This window comes from Spea bombifrons, chromosome 4 (genome assembly GCF_027358695.1).
Source record: "Spea bombifrons isolate aSpeBom1 chromosome 4, aSpeBom1.2.pri, whole genome shotgun sequence".
NCBI lineage: Eukaryota > Metazoa > Chordata > Amphibia > Anura > Pelobatidae > Spea > Spea bombifrons.
Genome location: NC_071090.1, coordinates 102734524 through 102746829, shown reverse-complemented (window position 1 = coordinate 102746829; position 12306 = coordinate 102734524). Strand labels below are relative to the sequence as shown.

The 12306-nt window shown below is 44.1% G+C and overlaps 1 protein-coding gene across 1 annotated transcript; it reads right to left on the bottom strand.

Moving 5' to 3' along the window:
- Positions 1 to 2057: 2057 nt before the first annotated feature.
- On the bottom strand, positions 2058 to 12029 carry MCOLN1 (mucolipin TRP cation channel 1). Its single transcript, XM_053463214.1, has 14 exons — positions 11880 to 12029; positions 8187 to 8380; positions 7441 to 7608; positions 7015 to 7165; positions 6544 to 6610; positions 6074 to 6170; positions 5730 to 5829; positions 5031 to 5137; positions 4620 to 4769; positions 4102 to 4203; positions 3563 to 3685; positions 3200 to 3406; positions 2876 to 3009; positions 2058 to 2584 (listed from the first exon to the last, which is right to left on the bottom strand). The coding sequence occupies exons 1-14, from the start codon at positions 11929 to 11931 to the stop codon at positions 2548 to 2550; spliced, it is 1689 nt and encodes a 562-aa protein (XP_053319189.1). The 5' UTR covers positions 11932 to 12029; the 3' UTR covers positions 2058 to 2547.
- Positions 12030 to 12306: the final 277 nt, after the last annotated feature.

Sequence of the window (12306 nt, the reverse complement as noted above, 5' to 3'; positions counted from 1 at the left end):
GCATGCACACATTTTACCACCAGCATTGTTTCAAAGTTTGCAGTAGTATTTTTGTGTGTATTTTTCCCCACACACACCTACTTTATGTATGAATTTACAGCTCCTGGTATATGCCACTGTCACACGACACCCCAGTATGTGTTCAGCAACATCTCCTGAGTACAGTGATACCCCACATGCATGGGTTTGTCATTTTTTGGGGGGAACTAAAAGGCCACATTTGGTACGTGTGCATTTTTTTAAATTGGAAATTAGATGTGTGGCCATCCTTCCCCCCCGTGTTAATTGGGACATTGTTGAATCCGGCCAATTCAATTTACCCCATCAAATCATACATTTTTTAAAAGTAGACACCCCATGGGCATTTAATATGCCAGTATTTTAACTCTTTCCATGCGAGAATTGTTTTAAGCTAATATGCTAATTTTAGGACTTGCTCACAAAAATATATTTTTTATATATATATATATATATATATATATATATATATATATATATATTTTTTTTTATTTTTTTTTTGCCTTTTTTTTACATTTTTTTTCAACTTGAAGGTTCCCCTGGGCTATCTAGTTTACATTTTACTGGTTTTTTACTGTTTTTTTCTAATTATTATTAATTTTATTTTATTTTTACTAATCACACTGTGATTAGAAAGCTGAGCTCCATTGACTTGCATGGTTGAATGCAGTACCTGTATTCAACCTGCAAGTGGAGCCAGAGTTCTCTAGAGGGTCTGGAGACTGTCTAGCGAACTTTTTAGTCTTTATTGTTTTTTTTTACAGGGCGGCTGCCATCTTGCTTGATGGCGAAGATCACCTCCAGCGGCGGCTGTGACCGCTCTCCGGAGCGGTCACAGTCCATCCCAAGGTAAGTGTTTGGTGTCGCTGGATGCCTCCTGATCGCGGCATTCCAGCGACACCATTTAAGTTTAGGAGGCGATCGTTGATCGCCTCCTAAACACTTTTAAAACGGGCGTCTTTTAAAACGGGATGTTGACGCCCCGGGGAGGGGCCAGAGATGGCCCCTTTGTGCCGATCACGGCGTTGCCGAATGCCTTGAGGTCGAGGCATTACAGCAACGCCGTTTCGGTGCAGAAAGCGAAAATAGTTCGCTTTCTGCACCCGTTTAAAGACGTGCCGGTCCTGGCACGTCAATTGTCATCAAGGGGTTAAACACAACAGCCTACCGGAGTATTGTTGCTAACCATGTCCATCCCTTTATGACCACAGTGTGCCCATCTTCTGATGGCTACTTCCAGTAGGATAATGTACCATGTCACAAACCTCACATCATCTCAAACCGGTTTCTTGAAGAAGACAATGAGGTCACTGAACTCCAAATGGCTTCCACAGTCACCAGATCTCAATCCAATAGAGCACCTTCGGGATGTGGTGGACGGGAGATTCGCATCATGGATGTGCAGCCGGCAAATCTGCAGCAACTGCGGGATGCCATCATGTCCATATGGACCAAAATCTCTGAGGAATGTTTCCAGTACCTTGTAGAAAGTATACCATGAAGAATAAAGGCCGATCTGAAGGCAAAAGGGAGTCCAACCCGGTACTAGCGAGGAGTACCTAATAAAGTGGCCAATGAGTGTATACACACACCTGTTTTCACCGCAAACAAAAAGTAAAAGGTGATTTTAACATTTTGCTTAGCGGACATGCATGTTTTGCCAACATGTAGGGATCAAAATATTTTATCCTTCTCTACTTCTGGAGGCAAACACACAGACTGTGCATCATTTAAAGATATTTCAGAACAGAGATAACATTGTATGAAATGGTTATATAACATGTTTGCTGCCCCCAAACCATTTTGGCCATAATAGTTTGTATGATGATAGGCATGGCTCACAAATAGAAACTGTGAATAGTATATTTTAATCTTAAGTGCAAAAAAGTTCTGGTCTTAGAAGCTGAAAATATTGTTGGTCATGAAGAGGTTACAGAAACATATCGAGACTGTTCGAGATAGTTTACTGTGACACTTTATTTTTAAATAATAAAAAAAAAGTAAAAAATATTTTAAAACAAAAAAAAAGACACAACATGTCAGATAATTAAAACATGATTGGCCACAGTCACAGTTTTGTTGTGCGTTTAAGTAATCTGCATCACACAGTCTCACCAATCCTTCCTGCTACACTTCATTCATTCATTCACTCACTCACATATTATATATATATGAATTACTCTGCCTAGTCACCACAGTCAAGTTCCCATTTAGTGGGACGTCTATTCCCTGCTTATGCAAAAAACGAATCCCTTGGGACTCTATGTACCCCTCCTAAGTATACCCCCAGACAATGTTTCAGTCCTAACTACCTCCTTGTTCCTGTGACAGTTCTCAACTAATAGCATAAATAAGATTTGCATAAAAACAGCAATCATGTCTCCTGGCGGGTGGTGTTCACCCGGGACAAACTAACCTTCCCTGTATTAAAACACATTTTTAAAAAATGAAAATGCTTTACAGTCTTTAAAATACAATTCCAATATATTAGGACCGAAGGGAGCGTCTCCAGGCCACCAACGGGGAACTTCAGTTAATGATTTCAGAATAATCATCATCGGTTGACCTGAAAGAGGGGGGAGAAAAAAAAAAAAAAAAAAAAAGATCGTAAGTCAAGATATGGGAAAGGAATATAACGGCGGACTGGAAAAGGGCAATGTTACAGAGTAAACCCCTTACAAGGCGTAGAGAAGCAAGGCATTGGTGGTGGCTGGAAATGGGGCAAAAGGGTGAAAATGGGGGTGTATCGGTGGGGTAAACCACATGGCAGAGAGTAAGAAAAGAGATCGAGCCATAGGCCGGAGTAGCCATTAGTATATATTTATGCGAGTGTAATAGGCACGCGGTCAATACTCACTTTTTAGCGCACCAGCAGAGCATGGAGCAGTCTTTGCTACTGGCAGAGCGGAACTTCCCTGAGCTGGGACTGTCCTTACAGTCTGCTATATACTGATCGAGGACAGTGACCGTGACATCCCCCATGTTCTGGCACTGGAGGGAACAGACGAGTTACAAGGAGAACGACATCAGTATATAGGCCTTTACTACTTGTTTCAGACTGCTTGGGTAGGGGCAGATGCTTTGTAACACGACCTGTCACGGTATTCAAAATCCACGGGGAAAGAAGTGCTATTTTATCCAGCAGTCGCAGTAAGGGGCACCATGCATGAACGCGACTCACCTTGATGGTCTCGTAGGCTCCTGTGATGAGAGCGATGAAGAGGCTGAGTACCATGTATATGAAGAGGCTGATGAAGGTATACAGGTAAAGCTGACTGAACACCCACACCAGATTACTGCTTTGCTGCATCTCCGAGAAGGTGACAAACATGTCATCACCATTAATAAGAGAGAAGAGGCACTCTGACACCATGGAGAAAGAGCGGAACTGTAGGCACAAGACCGAAAAATAATGGGTTCAAGTTTGAAGGGAACATCATGCTTCAAACAAGAATGCCTCAAACAAGCAAACGTTGGTTACGTATCAGGAAAGTAGGCTTGGAAGAAAGTTAAAGGGAACGCACAGTCAACGACCACCACTAACCTTGACGTGATACGGTCCCAGCACGATCCATCCACAGAAGCAATATCCCAGGTAGATGACGGCCGCGCAGCAACAGAAGCGGATGACGTTGGGGAGCGCAACCCTTAGTGTTACAATCAGGATCTGTGATGGGGGGGGCAAGACAAAGAACGTGTAAAATATAAAAGCTTTGAAAAACAGGCCAGAAGAATCTCTGGAGGTGAAACCCATTACAGGCGGTGTCTCTATTTTAAAGGTTTCCAAACATTTAATACGTCAGTACATTGATTTAAACCGGATTTAAATAGCTTTAACTAATGGTAACAGTAAATAGATCTATAAACATTATTAAATATATAGAATTTAATGGTGCATAGGGTCATTTATGCCATTTAATCTGCCCATTCTTGTAGCTTCTTTATGATGCTTCAGACTCCCACGGGCCTTTTGTCTTCCCTTATATGCCGTCACTAGGCATGAAGTCTCATTATCAGTCTGATAAATATAAATAATCACAGTTTGTGTCCATTCTGGTCCCGTTAATACCGAGGAGTACTCACGTTATACTTCTGGAAAAAGCTGAGGTATCTGATCACGCCAACCCACACCAGCAGCGTGGAGGTTCCCAGCAGAATACTGCACACGTCGTAACTGGCAAACGTCTGAGGAATACAGGGGTGGAACGCAACAGAGGGCAGCACGAAAATCAACACGTTGTAAAACCATACAGACGGCCAAGGCTTAATACTTTAAAGTGCAGGATTATGCATCTATGCACTACAAAAGGACCAAGGTCAGCGAGCCTCTCCTGCATGAAGAGTGTTGCTGACCCTGTACAATGCATAGTAAATAGATAAGAGTTTGTTATAATCACCTCCCTACACATTATGCATACAGATGATGACCCTTTCATAATCCAGGGTGAAGTTGGAAAGTTGAACCCTAGGACTCCCCTTCTAGCTCCCTTCGTAGTAGGGCCCTGAGGTTTTTTTCGGTAATACGTGGTCATCCTATGTAATTCCAGGCAGTCGACCGGAGGGGCAGTAATTCTATACGTTAAGGGTACTTGGAGACGCACCTTTGACTCAATGCCAATCTTCATAATCGTGCCAGAAACCGTGAGGATGTCGCTGATTATGAGCAGCATGTACCAGCCATTGACAAACGCCAGGCGGTCAGACAGCGAAACCGTGAGAGAATGCCGGGTGCGCACAAAGCCGGCAAATTCCTGCAAAAAGAGAGAGACATCGCTGACTGTCTGGTAATTGACATCACAGAAGTCAGCCCATGTGAGCAGGATGTCCCCCTACTGCAGATCAGAAAGAGTTACAGGATGCAGGTGGTGTCCATGAAGAGTGCAAGTAGTGTTGCGCAAGACCTCAAATGCCAATAAACTGTCCGTATATAGTTAAAGGTCATCTTTTATAAAGAAAGGGTACATTATTGGGGCTGTAAATATACGAGACGCGCGTTCAGGACTTTGACTCACATGCTGCAGTCTGAGGCCTCGTAAGATGGAGCGACCGCACAGAATGAAAGACAGAATGCAGCAAACGATCACAAAAACATCAAACGCCAGCCGGGAGTGATTGTCACCTTTAAGGAAACAGAAGAGAAAAGCTGCAGACGTGGGGTACAGGATTCTAGATAAGATACTGGGGTCTATTCACTAAAGGGACAGTTGTGGTTTCAGCTTCTTGACGTCACTTCTACTGGCGAAGAACTTGGTTGGTCCTGTATGACGTATAGTTACATCAGGGAGATTTATTCAAAGTCTCCTCACCAATTAAATTATGCATTATACAGGGCTAGTTCAGGCCTTTTTGCTGAAGAAGCCTGCCAATGGTGGCCCTTCATAATGAACGGTGAAGCGAGAGTTGAAATGACAACTCTGACACCTCTCCCTTTAGCGAATAAACCCCTTAGCTGGGGTGTCCCACGCATCTATTAAGTAGTGGGACAGTAATTAGTACTTAGCAAGTACCCTAGGGCTAGAAATACACAGTAAGGAACCATTAATGACTGATCAGAGGTTCAGAGCTGATTTCCAAATCATTCAGGAACATACAAAACCCTCAGGATGGTCAGCCAAGCCTCTCAGCTGTTGATGGCCATCTACCCCCACCATAGACAATGATCAAAGCAGACTTTAAAGGTCCATCCCTGTGCCGCACGACGGAGAGCTCACCTCGGCCATAAACGCTGGGATCTTTGCATTCTTTAATAGTCGCCTCATTGTCCAGATTAATTTTCACTCTGCCACTGTGTGCCTGGTTATCAAAAACAATCTACAAAAAAAGAAAAACCACAGAAAAAGCCACCATTCAGTGAGATGCCATCCAACTCAAGGCTCCTGATCCTACAGACATACTTTCTATCCTGTCTGTATTTTGAAGACTTATTCTTTGCATCTTAGCCTCCTGTGCCCATACTCTAGGTCAAGCTGACCATAAACATTCTGCCGTCTCTAGATTTATCATCCATGACTACATAGGACCGATATCTTTGCATCCATTGCCATGTCCCACTTACAGTGATGGTGAACGTGTAACAGTCTGGAATCTCGTTATTAATGATCGTCTGAATGTTAATTGCCTTTAACTGGAACTTTACTGTGACGTTGATTAGCCTGGAAAAGCACAAAGGGACAGAAGCGATAAAGAACAGAGCAACATACGGACCGCGACGATTCATGCCGGGGGGGTTACGGGACGGAAGCTGTGCTGAGACGCGGAGAAGGAAGAGTCTCTGCAGAGCAAAACAAAAAAGGGCAGATAGAAGAAGCCACAAGCGAAAAGGTTCTTAAGGGCAGCAGCAGGTAAGGTGTTAACACAGCATTTCTACCAGATATAAGCGATACCTTGTCATTAGAATGCAGCTTAAAAGGGTTTACTGGCTAAACGGGCAGTCCATTGGGGCCGTTCGTGGAGACATTATCGGACACAGCCCTTTGGTTATTCCACAGGTAGGGAAGGGTTAACGGACGGAAGAATTATATTTACTTGTGAAACTTAATAGTAAGGTTCCGGTAGCTTTGGCTGGAGTCCGACGGGTCCATATAAATGCAGTCTGCAGAGAGATAGGCACGTACAATCATTAGCCAAAGCCCGTGCCAACCAAATGCCCCATGTCAAAGCCTACGCTGCGGCACACAATGCCCAATGCCTCCCGGGCAAGAGACATCATGGAACAAGGATGTGGGCTTTGTCACCCCCTTTCTTATAAACTATCAATGCAGTTCCCATGGTTCAAAGACTTACATCAATTACACATGATGTGGCTCATAAAACAGACAGACAGACAGACAGACAGACAGACCCTACAGCTACAAACTTACCAGCGTTTTAGCGGGTTGCCCAATAAACAAGAAAAAAAATTAATAAATAACTGTGTATGTGGCCTGCGAGGGTTAAATTACAGCTCCCCGGTGTTCTTTTTCAGCTTGAAAGATACAATTATACACAAAAACATACCTGTGATGACCTTGGGGTCAATATTGAAAGTGTCATTAGCAGGGTCAATGTGGCCTTTGCGGTAGTACTGCTGACACACGGAGAGAGCGGATTGGTTGAAGGGACGGGTATACGCGTATCGAGCCGTTGTTTGATTGGGTAGCGAGAGGTACTGTGTGGAATGGAATAAAAAGCAAGATCTGATGTTCTTAAAGGGTTAACAAAAAAAGACATTGAGTGGACTTACTTTATCTATTAGCCAATAATTCAGACGATTGACTTAAATATCTATTTAATATCTACGGAAAAGCAAACATAGGCCTCACGAGAGCAAAATTGGTGCCTCTGGCTGCGATTAAGTCTACAAATGGCTAGATGATGGGCATTGCAGTCGTTTAAGAGGTTAATGCATTGCCTAAGTGACGCAGAGCACGCAGAAACGCTCACCTGTTCCACAGCGTAGTACAAGTTCTGGTAGACGTCATTCTGCGTGTAGACGGCGTAGGTTTTATCTGAATCATCCGAGTAGTCCTTTAGGAATAAGTGTTTAAAGGCCACCGTGTTCTCTTCTTTAAACTGCACCACCATCTGATTACTGAGCCCGAAAAGGATGAGCTGTGGGACACACGGGTGATCAGGGGTTAATTCAGCAGCACAGATCCCAATCGCTGACCCCACCTCGTGCCCTATTGAAGCAGAGCTTCTAGTTCAATAGATTACAAGGTACCTACAAACGCGAGGTGGTTGTGGGTCGTACCCATAGCCCGTCCCGTAACCACGCTTCTAATGCCAGGTTTTACCGGTGCCACACATTTAGTGCATTACGTGCGGTCTTTTGTGGCCGGTTATTTCATTCCCAATCCCTGCGGACCGTGTTTTTGAAGGGGCACTTGAGCCATCATATGCACATGATAGCCGATTTTTTTCCTCCCCTTGCTAATGCATGGAGGTATTCATCAGACTACACTCACCAACAACCGGCTCCGGCACTGGCTAGCTTGAGATTTACAGGATATCCAATGAGACTCCATCACAAATACAGAAAGAGCTCCTACTGATTTCAAATGAAGCTCTACGTGTAGAGGTTTTCTCCGGAGTTAGGCCAATATATATTGCTACGTGGCCCAACTCCTATCACGTAGATATTTTGGCCATGGTGAATTTCCCTTATGGCGGGAAGCCGTTATGCGCACCTGAATAGTGACCAACATGATCTTGACCAGCTGTAGAGCCAGCTTGTACGGCTTGCGTCCCTTGGCCCGGAACTTGTCGCACGGGCTCATGAAGAAATACTTCAGCCTGCGCCGGAGCTGGATCTCCTCAGGGCCGACGATTTCACACAGCCGAGAGCCATAGCAAGGCGTCGGGGAGAGAAGGCGCTGGCGTTCTGCTGGAAACGAAGACTCAGATTAATAGATAATAATAATAAGAGATAATTAATAGATTAATGGACGGCGACCGCGGAGGCAGGTGCTCTGTCCTGACCAAGATCAGCGCCCTAAAAATACGATCCTGATTTTAGGACCAATGATCACCTAACACAAAAGGTTAAACGCTGCCAGGGACAGACTAGATTACTAAAAGCAAAACCAATCTAAAGCCATTTCGATATTCACTTCAGCCCGGACATTTAATGGTGGAGCACGGAGCACTTACCATGGACCATGACTGCAGCCACTGGAGCCTCTAGAATATAAACAGAGTTTGTGTAGTACGAGTACTACAGTGTTTGGTTTCTATGCCTTTTTTCTTAATGAACATGTGATTAGATGTCCCCCACATGACTGCATTCCATAAAGCAGCACAAATATGCATTATATTCCAATCCAAAACTCCTTTTTCTCCCGCTTTGTTGTGTGTAATTCAGTCATTTGATTAGCTTGGGGGGGTTTGCACATATCGCAAAATGCGTGGAGTGCAAAAAGAAGTTCGTTTTATCCCAAGGAGACTATCGTCTTCATCGGTGAAACCAAGGGAGTCAAGGATGGAGCGACGTCTGGAGATAGCTTTATAGAACCTCGGGATCCAAGGATGTTCAGCAAGACGGGAATCGTTACAATCTGTACCTCAGGTTTTAGGCCCGCATAAAAGACCTTCCCCAATGGGAGAAGGATTTCCAGATCTCGTTGTATTGTATAGTGATTGGTTTTTTTACTGGAGGGGGGAGGGGGGTATTCATAACAGGGAATAATTAGCAACTTCCCCTTAGAAACCAGGCTGCCAAATTCCAGAACAGATCAGGATGAAGAATGGGCCCCTTCTTCTCACTGGCACAAGAAGAGGATGATCAGCTCCAAAAAAAAAACAAAAGGGAGCAACTGAGGCGACTAAGATGTGAGCTTCTTGTGAACTCGGAAGATGAAAGGCGGGGGGGGGTTGAAGACAGACGTAAACTCCAATATCGGGGCGAGAGATTGACAAAGTTATTTTTTGCGTGTTTAAGTTTGTGGCCATGAGAACTATTTGAGGGACTCCCCACCCGTCTGTGTGATGTAATGAAATACAGGCCTGCTGAGAAAAGCCGTCTCGATGGAACTTAAACCTAGGATGTTGAACATGTAAACAGCCAGTAGTTCCATGTGATTAGGGGGCGAGACTCTTGCCCATACCAGCTTCCCTGTATGATTTTGTCTTCTACAGCGGCTCCCCAAGCCAGCAAACTGGCATTTGCCGCTCTTATAGTCCAGCATGGAGACTTCCAGGAGAGCCCTCCAAGAAGATTCTCTACTTTCAGCCACCATCTGATCCAAGAACGAAGAGGCTTCAGATGTCCAAGAGGAAACCTTTTAGAGATTTCACGTGTGCTAAATGCCATGGAACAGCGAAGTGGGAAAACCCCATCAACTCCAGAAGAGACATAATAAATCATATAGCTCTTGGAGTCAAAAAACCCCTCTTAGAGACAGTCTTTTCTCTGGATGTAACCATTGTTCTGAGATAACACAAGAAATGTGATCTTCTTAGTATGCCCCTGGAGACGAGATGTAATAGACATCGGTTTCTTCAGAGCCTGGTTCTTCACCAAGCCAGCCACAGACGCAGAAGAATACGAAACTCTTACCAGAGTCCAACCAGCAGAAGCACCGAATAGAAAATACCAGAAATCAGCTGGGCTCCAGAAATCATTGGCGGAACTCCAGACATGCAATTACAGGGGGGGGGGTAATGCTATTCCAGAAGTGATCTGTGGCAAAATGGAACCTCAGCTTACCGGGGAAAAGGTGCTCACCCTCCTTGCCAGCATGAAACTGTAGATTTGCAGGGGAGAACCACCGCATAAAAGGGACATTAAAGCCCAGGCATTGCTATGGTCACAAAACCAGTATAAAGCAGGGAACGCACTGGGTGCACACTAAAACAACCAAAAAAGATAATACTAAGAGTCCAATATATAACTAAATAATAATAAACTCCCTGTACCCGCTCATGTCTGATTGCTACAAGTTTACATACACAGCTCCAAGTCACGGAGCTTTCGTTACGATTGAAACCATATTTATTTATATATGTTGTTATTTTTACATTTAAAGGTCCTACACTATATGCGCTTTATGTTTATTTTTAGTTACAGACACCGGAATATTCGGTGGAGTATTTTGGGCATTATTTACGCCATTTCCATTGTTATGATTTGTGGATCATCATCAATGATCTTTTGGTAAGTTAAATCATTCTTTTTCGCGGTGGATTTGGTATTACACGTTCGTGGGTCATCTTTGCACAGGGTTACTCAAATTAGGACGCACCGGGTGCACCCGAACGCAAGGTCAGCAGCACACAATCACGCGGGGATACACAGCGCTGCCCACAGGCATATCAGCACCCGGCAGACGGCTGCCGGGTAAGCAAATATCTCGGTGAAAAATTTAAAACAGAACTTTTGAATATGCCAGAGATATTTTACGTTTAAGGCTTCGTCCCACAGCTGTTTTATTTGGATACCAAAAAAATATCAGGAAGGGATTACACAAAGTACAGGAGGAAGCTAATTTCACATGAGAAATGTTACAACATGAGACCCTAATCTAAAACTAGAGGCTTAGTGTGTGATGTTGGGTAAGCAAGTTTTACTTTACTGAGAGGGTTGCAGATACATGGAACAGCCTGCCGGCAGAGGTGGTATAGCCTAATACAGTGAGGGAATTTAACCATGCATGGGATAGGCACATGGCTCCTGAAACCAAAACAAGACCAACAACTGATTAAGGTCAGAGTCTTTACATCAGGAAAAACAGGCAGACTAGATGGACCAAAAGAATCTAACAGCGACCCAGACCTAATGTTTATTCAACAACAAGTGCAATAAAATGACACAAACAAGTCCCACTTGCCATCAATGTATCAAATCACTTATAATCCATTATAACGTTATTTCAGTCATAACACAGCCATGTACCATCCAGACGCTTGCACATAAAATAATAATAATAATAATAATAATAATAATGTTTCATACAACGTTACAGACTCCAGTCTAAAAAAATTAACTTAATCCAAAAAGGAAAAGAAAATCCACAAGAAATTGAATTGTTGCAAACAGCTGGTGCTTATTGTATGTGAAATAATTATACAATCTACCGTAATAAAACACAGCCTGACGGGGCGGCAGCTCGGATGTGGAACCAGTCTGTGTGTAATGGGAGTGACTCATATACCGGCTTGTGTGGGGAATATTTGTACACAGAGACACGTATGTATACACATATACACACATAACATACCTGCCCGGGGTACATATGATCACAGAGACACCTATGTATACACATGTATTAGCTATAAGACATATACACATAACATACCTGCCCGGGGTACATATGATCACAGACATGTATGTATGTATGTATGTATGTATACACAGGGATTACCTATGAGACACATACACACACCTGATGGTTTAGGGCTGTCGCTTAGACTGCGGCTCCTGTGCAGGGTCCCCATGTCAGCCGGTCTGTCACATCCACTTGCGTCTGTCTCTCCAGCGGTCTCTCTGATCAGAATAGCTCTCCACTATGCGGCCGTCTCATTTGATGCCTGCCCTACCGGACCATACGTGTGCCGTGTGCCGTGTGCCGTGTGCCGTGTGCCGTGTGCCGTGTGCCGTGTGCCCCCCGCAGGCAGAAGGATGTCTGTTTTAACTCCTGCTGCTCAATATCTTTTAAACGCCCCGTTTCGGTCCAACGGGGTATCCGTACCTTTAGGAGCTTCGCTTTTAGTCAGCTGACTTGCTAGCTGCTAGTCATGTGATCTGCTGTTTAGAGTCTTAGACATCTTCGTTGCCCCGCCTCCTACATTCTCTGCTTCAGCGTTAGGAGC